This window comes from Kogia breviceps, chromosome 6, assembly GCF_026419965.1.
Source record: "Kogia breviceps isolate mKogBre1 chromosome 6, mKogBre1 haplotype 1, whole genome shotgun sequence".
Classification (NCBI taxonomy): Eukaryota; Metazoa; Chordata; class Mammalia; order Artiodactyla; family Physeteridae; genus Kogia; species Kogia breviceps.
In genome coordinates, this window is record NC_081315.1 from 111,618,219 (window position 1) to 111,630,188 (window position 11,970).

At 46.3% G+C, this 11,970-nt stretch overlaps 1 protein-coding gene across 5 annotated transcripts in view; it reads right to left on the reverse strand.

Annotated features, from left to right (window-relative positions):
- EVC2 (EvC ciliary complex subunit 2) overlaps positions 1-11,970 on the reverse strand; it is a 148,919-nt gene that overhangs the window by 52,597 nt on the left and 84,352 nt on the right. For all 5 annotated transcript variants that reach the window (XR_010841121.1, XM_067036395.1, XM_067036394.1 and 2 more), the window contains 3 exons: positions 10,462-10,637; positions 7,619-7,778; positions 3,032-3,486 (listed from right to left, as the gene is read on the reverse strand). Coding sequence is in view for 4 of the 5 variants with exons in the window: in XM_067036395.1 (XP_066892496.1) it covers positions 3,032-3,486; positions 7,619-7,778; positions 10,462-10,637 (791 nt within the window). In the remaining variant the exon portion in view is untranslated. The remainder of the gene's footprint in view (positions 1-3,031; positions 3,487-7,618; positions 7,779-10,461; positions 10,638-11,970) is intronic.

The following is an 11,970-nucleotide window of genomic DNA, read 5'->3' on the forward strand; positions in this document are numbered from 1 at the left end:
CTAAACGAGGACAGAACCATAAAGAAAGAGAGATGAGAAAGGGGAGAGGTTACTTCATCTAAACCAAGACAATCTCACCCTCTGCAAACACCTGGGACCTCTCCTCCCTGGCAGCAAGGTCAGTCCCTGGGAATGAGCACTTAAGGAGGAGACACTGCATCCTTGAGGCCAGGAAGACCTTGTTCCATGGGATGTAACTGCCACCAAGGAAGGACGGGCACTGCAGAACGATGCTGTGCTATTTGGTATCCCTGAAAGGGTTCAAGGAGAGCTCAGGCCTCGGTGCAGATGGGGAGGACCACCGACGTCCAGCGAGCAGCATGCAGGATCAAGAGAAGAGGGGGACAGATGGACCGAGCAGATAGACTGAGAAGGACGCCTTCCCCCACCCTCCCCCAACGCCCACCCCCAACACCCCTTCCACAATCCTATGTCGATGCAACCTTTTCTAATCAAAAGGGCTTCAATTCAATTCAGAACTGAAATTGTGGTTAAGATCCAAACTGAACTGTGGGGTGGCCATACCGAGGAAAGAATAGTCAAAGGGCTTTGGTTTTGTTTATTTGCTTGAATAGTGTTTTCTGGGTTGATTGGTTCCTTTAAGGAATATTGATCGGTGGGCCCGTTGTTTCAAAGGAAAAGAGCGCTATGTTATAGCCAAATGGGCACAATTACGCCCTTATGTGTAAACAGTTTATACTACTCTAAATAAACAGACGGGGAAGATGGCGGTTACTGTTCATCTCCACTGCGCTGCTCTTGCTGGGGGTTTTGATTCTGTCTTTCATGCGGTGAGACTGGTCTCCCCTCTTCACACCCAGACAAGGACCCACCCAGCTGTTCCACCGCCTAGTCTTGCCCCGCCTCAGCAAGGCAACAGTGGGCAGTGTCCCCTTGTCTCTGGCTCCCAGTATCAGGTCAGTGGCCGGCACCCAAGATGTACCTTCTTCAGAGCTCGGTAAGGATCCTGATCCTCCATACGGTTACCTGGTTAATTACTCCTGCTTTGTGTATCACAATCATCTATTTATGTGTCTGTTTTCCTCCTGATAATCTGAGTTCTTCCAGCACAGGAATGATGGTGGTGATGATAGCAGCTACCTCTTATCATCCACTTATTGCAGACCAAGGGTTGTGTTAAAAGGCTGACATATACTTGCTCATGTAATCCCTCATCAGAGATGTGGAGTTGGCGCTTTGCCAGATGTGATTGATGGCACTTCCTTGCCTCTTATCAGCTCAGCTTTTGTTTAGATGGGTTACTCTCCAACAATGCTGGGGATAGGAACACCCCTCACAGCCCCAGAGAGGGAATCCCAGGTGGTCTAAGGCAGGAATTGGCAACCTATGGCCTGCAGACCAAATCTAGCCCACTGCCTGTTTTTGTCAATAACGTTCTATTGGAACACAGTTATGTTCACTTACGGATTGTCTGTAGCTGCTTTCACGCTACCAGGGCAGAGCTGAATAGTTGCAACAGAAACCATGCAGCCCTCAGAGACTCACATATTTACTATCTGGCACTTTATAGAAAAAGTCTGCTGCCCTCTGGTCTAAGACAGTCACAGCCATTTCACTCTCCTTGCCGGTGAATGGTTTAGGCATGGGCTGGTGATGTAGTCCTGCCCAGAGGAATCGGAAGAATCAGTGCCTCACATGTTAAAAAGAGATGATGTATGTGACACCTGGAGCTGCAGCAGCCATCCTGAAACCATGTGGGGCTGAGCCCAAAGACCAAAGCAGCACACTGAATATAGTGGAGCAGAAAGATATTGAGGGCTGGATCCTTGATAGTATCATTGGGTCATGGAATCAAAACTAGAAAATTTACCCCCCGACTTCTTATAAAATGCTTTCTTCACCTTCTAACAACCCAATAGTATCATGTGCTGCTGAAATCACTGTAAATGATTTATCATTGTCATCCCATTCTACAGGCAAGAAAGACGAGGCTCAGAGAAGTTAAGTAAGTTGCCTACACTCAGACAGTTGGTGGCAGTGCTGGGATTTAAACCCAGGTTTTTGGTCTACACTGCCCACATTTCATTCCTCTCTGTAGCCCCATGTGGGCCGTGTTCAAGGCTCCTCCAGTTTCCAATCTGACGTGCCAGCCCTAAACAGTTGCCAAAGCTTTGCTGGCATCTATCACACAACTGATGGCCCCTTTTAGGCCACACCAAATCTCAGTCTGCACAAAGGGCTGGCGAATGCTGCAGGGGAGTGAAGGACTGTCAACAGTGGCCCCTCTGGAATTTGATTTTAACTTGTCCTCATTGCTTCCATAGCTCCAATGGCTTTAAAAACATTCGTGGTACAAATTATCCATTATTTTATAATTATTACACCAGGATTGCCGGCGGCCCATGGCTGACGGCATCCTAGTCAGAAGCGGATGTCATTCCATGGTTCTTGAATTCAATGAATGAAGGGGTCCCGTAAAGAGATGGTGCAGCGGGCCGTAAGGCCTGGAATGAAGGCCCACTACCATGTGCTCCCTGACATCTGCTGACACAGGGAGGGCCTCATGTGGCTTAACTATAAGTTCCCCTCCCCACCCTGCTCCTGTGGACAAGGTCCCCTCTTCACACAACACTTCTCTTCAAGGGGACCAGGCACAATTCCTGTCTACTCACGAGCAATGGGTTTCAGTTCCCTGCCAGCCTGTAATTGTCCAAACAAGCCCATCACATCCTCCCACAGGAAGCAGGGGGCACCTCACCCTCTTGTTACTCTTGCATTGGCCATAAAGTTTGTTCGTGTCCCCCCTCACGTGAAAAACCCGAACTTTTGGGCCAACCCAAATACAAAGCCTGCCTCCCACGAGCCCTGGTTGTTTGCTCTGCAACCCCTGAGTGGCCCTGGGGGACATGCACTGCCCGTCTTCCCTGGGCTGTGGGTGTAAGTGGCTAATACACTGCTGTCTGGCGTCAGATGGCACGTGTCTGGCCATCCCCGTAACCAGGCAGTGGAATCCCTCCCCCACCAGTGGGAGGAGAGGAGGCGACGAAAACACACAGGGATTAAAACTCACATGAAGATCAAGTGCTCCCAGTGTCTCAGCTCCGCCTGCTCCTCCGTGGAGGCCTCCAGAGCGTCGTCCTTCAGTCTCTGCCTCACGCTCTGGATGCCCTCCTGGTCCCGGTCTCTCTCCTCGCCCTCCAGCCGCTCAGCCCGGGTGGCCAGGTCCCTGCTGTGCTCCTCCAGGATCTGCTGCAGGAAGAGCCAGGGGACCCCACGCTTGAGCAGCTCCTGGGTCATCACCGAGTTCTGCAGCCGCCGCAGCTGCTCTGCGGCTTTCTCGCAGAGTGAGAGGGTCAGGGCCCTGAGCTCGTCCAGGGCAGCCTGGTCCAGGTGCTCCTGCAGCTCCTCCAGGGTGGCGCTGTGCTCGGCCACCAGGCTCCGCCACTGGCCCATGTACTGGCGAGCATCCTCAGCCGCCCCGAAGGCTTCAGCGACGGACAGCTGCTCTCTCCGCTGCTCCTTGTGCTGGCAGGAGTTCCAGAGCAGACAGTTAACAGGGGGCGGGACTCGGTCATACAGCCCTTGGGGAAAACACTCTGGTTGCAGGAAGCACAGAATGTCAACAGCCCTTTCCCCAATCACCTCACATTTAGCAAATTATTCTTTAAAACCAAAAAAGTAACATAATTTAAAGACCAATGGAGACTGCCAAAGTAGTAGCAGAGGAGAACTGAACCACGAGATGGAAACTTTGAATAAATGCTTTGCTCTTCTAAAACCCACTAAGATTTTTATGCAAAAAGGCTAATAGGACAGAAATACTGCAAGAGCGTGTTCAGAACTGGAAGGACTCTTGATTTCTCCCCACAGTCAAGCCTTAGACAACAAGAGAGGAAATTTCTATTTAAGGTTTTTATCTTCTTAACACATCCTCCCCAAAGAAGAGTGTGTAACCTGGTTGACCTTTAGTAAAATGTGACCACCTTTCACTCATTTGTTTCAAAGAAGGATCCAGGACATCTTTTTCTCTCTTCCTTCACTCAGATATAATATTCTCTCTATTCTCTCTATCTTGCTCTCTTCTTCTGGACTAGACAAAATCTGCCTCTGTCTATGTTAATCACAGTATTCCAGAGGCAAGGGGTGGCAAATTTCATAATTCAAAGATTTATGGTGAGGATTTAAGCAAAAGTCTTAATCTGCCTCACCCAACTGAGCTTTTAGCAGTGCCTCTTTTGTTTGAGGTTGCATCATTTTTAAATGAATCAATTAAAATTGATCATTGTTCCCCCCTCCCAAAAAAACAAAGTTATTCTTTAGAAAATAACCCAAAATGTAGTGAAAACTTCATTTGTTCAACACTTATTGAACACGTATTTATTGAGTAGGTAAAACCCAAGAAGCAGACCACCTGGGCTCCTATCCTGGCTTCTCCACTTACAAGCTGAGACATCCAAAACGAGTGTCTGGCCCTGTCTGGGCCTCTACTGCCTAATCTGTAAAATGGGGATAATAATAGGATCTACTTCACAGAGTAGTTGTGAGGATGCAATGAGCTGCTGAAGACATGTGTAACTCTTAGAGGAGGGCCTGGTGCAGAACTGGCATCAGTGAATGTCTGCTATTATTATTACCAAGTCCCAGGCACATAGGAACTGAAAATTGAGATATCCTAACAGAAAACCCCCCTGAGATCCATGAGAGACAATTTAAATGAGGAGGTCACAGAAGGCCTTTTAAAGAAGGAGACCCAAATGGATAAACAACAAGGTCCTATTGTATAGCACAGGGAACTATATTCAATACCTTGTAGTAAAACATAATGGAAAAGAAAAAGTACAAAGGCTAATCACCACCAAGAGTAATTATAGTAATAATATGCTTCTACTAATTTTAAAATGTTAAAAAAATAAAAAATAAAGAAGGAGACCCAAGGGAGACCTGAGGGATGAGGTCATATCTCAGTTGGGTTAAGATGGGGGGAAGGATAGAAAGAGTAGTACGCATAAAGGCCCTGTGCTGGGAAAAAGCTGACATGCATAGAGATGTCCATCACGGTGTTATTAACAATAGTGCACTTGTAGATAGTCTGGGTTCTATTTTGTGCAAATATGTCTTGTTCATGGGTCCGGGTGACCAGAGAGGGTCAATTCCTTCCTTCTACAATATTGGCTGAACACCTACAATGTGTCCTCAGAGCTGAGGATATGACACAAACCTTTGCCTTTGTGGAGCTATGTTCTAACTCTGTACCACTCACAAGATTTCTCAAAAGCAGCTGTAACAAACAGTACTCATGGAAAAACTGCTGAAATATCTGCAGTTCTTCCATCCTTCCAGATCCTAGCCTTGAACCAGGCCAGACCATCAGAGAAGTGTGTTATTGGGCCTCATTGCTTTGATCCTTGAGCCAGTGGAGATGGATGAGGTGATGCTAAAGATGGGGTGGAGTTCAATGGTCCCGGTGAGAATGCTGGGCCCAACACTTGATAATAAAAGCAGAGTTTTTAATCAATCAAATTAAGTTATTCTGTTTCCCTTTCCCTCCCGAATGGCACCAGACAGTTCCTTAATCTGGCCTCAGGTGGTCTCCTGATGAGCAGGTCATTACCTTCTCTGGAATGAAGAATGCTAACATCTTCCATCTGTGTTATCCCATGCATCTAGTATCTCCTCTGAATCTGTCCTTGTTCCCATGCTCAGGACATGCTCTCATCAGTTTTGACCTGGTCAAGGTCTACAGCCTCCCATTGGTCCCACTGTAGACCTGCTCAAGGTCTACAGCCTGGGGCTCCTCCAACTCTATCCTCAGGCTGCTCACATGAGCTTCCTAAATCCCAAATCTGATCTTCCTTCTGAAACTGAGCAGGACCTGTGGGGCTCCTGAGCATGGGAGCCTTTTGAACAGCTGCTAATCAGGGAAGGGAGGGGAGGCAGAGACAAGGGAGGAGCAGCCAAGAAACAATAGTGCAGCCTTGGGGCAGGGTTCCGCCTCAAGGGATACGCATAACAGTATCTTTGAGCTCTTTTACAGAACTAAAACCCCCAACAAATGGAAGATGTTAGCATTCTTCATTCCAGAGAAGGTAATGACCTGCTCCTCAGGACACCACCTGAGGCCAGATTAAGGAACTGCTGGGCACTGCACACACCCTGATCCTTAGCAGCATCTCTGCCCTTGAACCACTGCTACAAAACTCATCACCAAATCCTCCAGGGTTGGGACACACAGTTTTTCAGGGCACGAGCCCACTGTGTCCTTCTTTGCCTGACAAAGCAATAAAGCTATTCTTTTCTACTTCATCCAAAACTCTGTCTCTAAGATTTGATTCAGCACTGATGCACAGAGGCCGAGTTTTTGGCATCAATTCTCCTCCTGAAAACCCTTCAATGTTCCCCACTGTCCTTGAATGAAGGTCAGCTGCCAGCCCGGCACACTGCCCTCATTGACGAGATGCTGCTTCCTGGGTGTACCTCCTCCAGCCCCCGCCCTCTGCCCTCCCAGCTCTCATGTTCTTGGAGCTCCAAGCACAGCGGGGCACCCTCCCCTGAGTGCTTCACCTTTGAACAAGACATTTCCCCATCCCCTGCAGTGCCCTTCCTGCCTTGCTCGCATCAGATGTTCATTTGTCCCCCAGAACTCGGGTTCCCCAGGAGACGGTGACTTCCTCTCTGTGCTACCAGAGCCCGTAGGGAGCACATGATGCATTTCTGTGGTTGTCGGTTGGTCTCTCCCCTCTCGAGGTTCACAAACAGCTGAGCAGGTCAGCATCAAGGACAAGGCTGAGGCTCTAAGTCACACAGGCCTGGGCTCAACTCCACATCTTCCACTCACTAAACATGTGACCTTGACCTCATTACTTAATACTGTGATCTGAATGCTTGTGTTCCCCCAACATCCATATGTGGAAACCTAACATGGGACATTGTGGTGTTAGGAGAGGGGGCCTTGGGGAGGTGCTTAGGTCATGAGGGTGGAGTCCCCTGAATGAGATTAGTGCCCTTATAAAAGAGGCCCCACACACCCACCAAGCTCCCTCCCCCTTTCCACCCTTCTGACTTCTACCAGCAAGAAGTCAGCTGTCTGCAACCAGAAGAGGGCCTTCACCAGAACCCAACCTTGCTGGCACCCTGATCTTGGACTTCCAGCCTCCAGAACTGTGAGATATAAATTTTGGTTCTTTATAAGCCACCCAGTCTGGTACTTTGTTATAGCAGCCCAAATAGACCACAACACTTAAGCCCTCTCAGCCTCAAAGTCTTCATTAAAAAAAGAGAAAACAGTAGCATCTACCTCATAGGGTTAATGTCAGGATTAAAGAAAATACATAATATAATTAGCACAGTGCCAAATAAACACTCCGTAAATGTTGTAGCACCCATCAGTCATTATTCACTGGAACCAGCACTCCTATTCCCTTGCCCTGGCAGACATTACTAACCTACTGCAACCCTCGGCTCTGCTAGGACCTGTAGAAATCTTGACACAGCATTCCAAAAAGTCATTACCAATCAACTGTAGATGACACATCAGGATGCCTGCCCAGTTGCCCTTTGGATCCTAGCCCTCTGATGGCAGTGCTTGGCATGGAACTTGGCACTTGGTGGGTGTTCACAATGGTTATGTAAAGAATCAAGAGCATAATTCCTCATATACCTTTTGCAGCATCTCTCGTCTTCTCTTAATTATTAATTTTTGGTGGAGTTTTTTCTTTTCCTGCTTTAAGTCATTGTCCAACTTCTGTTTTATAGAAAAGACTTCTGTCTGAGCCCGCTCCAAGAGCACCCGCATCTGATCTTCATCCAGGTAGCCTGCTCTAGATGAAAAAGATGCAGAGTTAGTTAACACACTATCCACACTCACCTGCAGCTTGACTGTGCTGTGGCTGAATGTTTATCTCCATATTAGTTTGGTTTGAATCAGAGAAATCTCTGCCTTCAGAAGGAGCAGGAGAACAGGCAGCTAAGACGTTACTAAAATGCAGGAAGGGTAAGGTCAGCTTTTTCAGAGATGTGCAGAGAAAGCTCAGCATCCCAAGAGAAATTACAATTGGGCAAGAGTTCTTGGAGACAGCAACATTCAAGGGGACCACTGTGGAACAGACAGAATCTTCCAAGAGGAGATGGTAGATTAGGAAGTCCTAGTGACAGGAATGGCACAAGTAAAGTCCAAGAGGTAAAATGTAGGGAAAACTCAGTGGGAGGGTTAATTCTGTTTATCAACTTGACTGGCCAGGGTGCCCAGATTAAAGATCACTTCTGAGTGTGTCTGTGCAGGTGTTTCCAGGTGAGACTAACATTTGAATGGGTGGGCTCAGTAAAGCAGATGACCCTCCCCAATGTGGGTGGGCACCCAGTCCACTGAGGGCCTGAACAGAATAAAAGGTGGAGGAGTAAGGAATTCACTTTTTTTTCCTGCCTCACTGTTGAGCTGGGACATTTCATCTCATCTTCTCCTGCTCTAGGGCTGGGATTCCCCTGGTTCTCAGGCCTCTGGACTGAATAACACCACTGGCTTTCCTGGGCCTCCAGCTTGCAGATGGCAGATTTTGGGTCTTCTCAGTCTCCACAGTCACATGACACAATTCCTCATACATGTCTTACTGGTTCTGTTTTTCTGTTGCTGCCACTATCACCACTACCATTCCCAGTCTGTCTGCATCCTTGGGCTGGGCCCCCTGCTTGGCATACAGTAGATTCACCATGGAAGCTTCCTGAAGGAAGGAATAGGTGACTGAGCAAATGGTAGATACGCATTTCTGAAATATGTCTGTGCCAACCTGTTAAAATAGGATTTAAAAATGGCACAGGGAGATCAGCTAGGTGGTTTGTGACCACCTAGAGGGGTGGGATAGGGAGGGTGGGAGTGAGGGAGACGCAAGAGGGAAGAGATATGGGAACATATGTATATGTATAACTGATTCACTTTGTTGTAAAGCAGAAACTAACACACCATTGTAAAGCAATTATACTCCAATAAAGATGTTAACAAAAAATCAGAGGTACAGAACACTTCCCTGGTAACTGCTCCCAATGGTCTAACCAGCTGTTGTTGGGTGCTTCCATTCAAGGCAAGGAGCTGTTTCTTTCACTCGAGTGAAAATGAATCGGGAATGTCAAGTTAACTGCAGTGACAAATTCATTAGCATCTTTGGGTGGAAAATGTTCACATAATTTGCACCCCACCAAATTCTCATTAAAGAGGGCAAGAGAGCTGCCAAGTCCTAGTACAATTACCCAGGTAGTAGAACCAATTCATAAAAGCACGGCTTGTCCTAAGAAAGCCAACCTTATCATCACGGCCCTACTCATTTTAAAGCTTGTAACCTACAATGAATAAATTTCATTGTTGACAATTATGCGGCTCAAAGATGAGCTGAGAAGGAATGCTGTGGAAGGGCTAGAGGCTGCAGTGAGCAGCAGCATTTACCTGGCTGCATGGTACCCCAGTGTTGCTGAGAAAAAATACTCAGAATCCAAGATAAGCATCTGTGTATTTAATTCCAAAGGCCAAGACATGGAGGCAACCTAAATGTCCATTGACAGATGAATGAATGAAGAAGATGTGGCATATACATATATATATGTAATGGAATATTACTCAGCCATAAAGAAGAATGAAATAATGCCATTTGCAGCAACATGGATGGACCTAGAGATTATCATACTAAGTGAAGTAAGTCAGACAGAGAAAGACAAATACCATATGATGTCACTTATATGTGGAAGCTAAAATATGTAAAATATGATACAAATGAACTTATTTACAAAACAGACTCACAGACGTAGGAAACAAACTTACAGTTGCCAAAGGGGAAAGGCGGGGAGGGATAAATTAGGAATTTGGGATTAGCAGATACACACGACTATATACAAAATAGATAACCAACAAGGACCTACTGTATAGCACAGGGAACTATACTGAATATTTTGTAATAACTTATAAAGGAAAAGAATCTGAAAAAGAATATATATATATGTGTATGTATAACTGAATCACTGTGCTGTACATCTGAAACTAACAAGTCAACTATACTTCAATTTTAAAAAAATACAAAAATAAAAACAAACTCCCTCCTCCCACCCAAAAAACAAAGGTGAATGCAAGAGCCAGCGGTGTCCTAGAGCTCAAGGAGAGATGAGCTATCCCATCACACAGTTCATGAAAGCCTCCACCATTGATTTCTCTATGAAATGTTGGGGATTTGCTTTAAAATAACTCAGGGCAGGGATGTATAGCGACATCAAGATTGCCCACAAGCTGGTACCTACTGAAGTTGATGGCGGGCACATGTCGGCTCACTGCATGGTTGTTTCGACTATTAGGTATGTTTTTAATACTCTGTAATGCAAAGGATTCTTCCAACTAGAGAACTCTTAAGTAAGAAGTCAGGTGCAGCCAGTGCATTCGCTGAATGAACAGAAGTAGATGGTCTTTGATGAGGAATGTTGGGGCAAGTCTGTTTGTCTGCATCATCTGGGGTGCTTTGGGGGTTTTACCTCTCGTGTTTCTGGATAAGGAGGGTCAGCTGAGCAGAAGCAGTGCTAAGCAGGCCCTGCACGCGGGTCTCTGATGACTGTATGTTCTGGACCAGATACTCCCTGTGGCCAAATCTTTTACTGAGATGGTATCTCTTACTAGCCTGGAAAAAGTCCATTAACTCTTCTACATTCTCCTGTTAAAAAAAAAAAAATCAAGAAAGTATGCTTAAATCAAATTTAAAGAAAATTCTTTCTAGTCAGTTAAAATATTACATTTCCTTTCTGAAGAAAATACTCGGGAATAGAAACCCTGGGATTAACACCTTAAATGTCCCTGCCCCGAACAAAGGCTTAGAAGAAAATTACATACTAGTAAGAAATGAGGGCTTTGAAAAGTGCCTTTGAGACCCAGATGGTAAAGAGTTATCAAAACAACTTTGCTTCCCTAGAAATGGAATATAAATTTCACTCAGGCATCCTTCACCCGTATGCACAGTCACACCTGTGGTGTTCCCCGGACACAGCACCAGGACAGGTGCTGAAGTTCTGGGATAAATTAGCCACCGGCTCTGACCCCAGAACTCCCACACTCATGGAGGACACGAGGTGAGCCTGGTCACAGAGTAGCAAGAAGTTCTTATAATGTACAAAATGCATAAGAACCCAAGCAAGCACAAGAGAGTAATAATAGCCTTGCATATACTGGGTGTTTTTGCTGGGCCTGGCATTGGACCCAGAGCATTTCTCGTCTTTTGTAACTTAATTTAGGGAGAGGGTACTATTATTCCCATTTCACAGATGAGGAAACTGAGTCCATATCACACAGCTGGTAATTGACTGAGCAGGGATTTGAACTCAGCCATCTAATTCCAGGGCCTGTGTTTTAACTTCATAATAGGCTGTCTCCCCATTCCAGCTTCAACCATTAGCATAATAATTAGACCAGCAGTAATTAAACCCATGGTAATTCAAACATCAGCCTCAGTGTACTAGCCCACTGACTGGCTCTGCTGTCTTTTTTCCATCTGGGGAAATACTGTCCATGCAGTGGGTTACCCGAAAGTTCAGCATTTTGTTCAATAAAAAACGTATGATGTTTTCCTTTCCACACAAAAGCTATAATCTCTCCAGGTCCAACACCTGAGGATTTGCACTCTCCTGACAGTGAAAAGCGGAATGGTCCGTGGGATGTGGCCAAATGCCAGTTTCTCTCTGAGAGCTCCTGGCAGCAGAATCAATACAGCAGGAACACTGTGGTGACATTTCTACCCTCTACGGAGCTGGATCACGTGAGTCAGCTGACCTGAGCCCTTGACGTTGGGAAGCTCAGAGTCGGGATCCTCAAACACTAACCAGTCTGTGCCTTGGGACTATCACCAGCGCTGTTACTTTTTTGTCCCCAGTATTATTAACAATAACACGTGTTCTTTCCAACATGGAGAGTCAGCCACAGCTTATCATGAGGAGCGGGCAAAATGACAGCAAAATCTGTTAATCCCTAAGTGATGCTGTGGGGTCTGAATACCT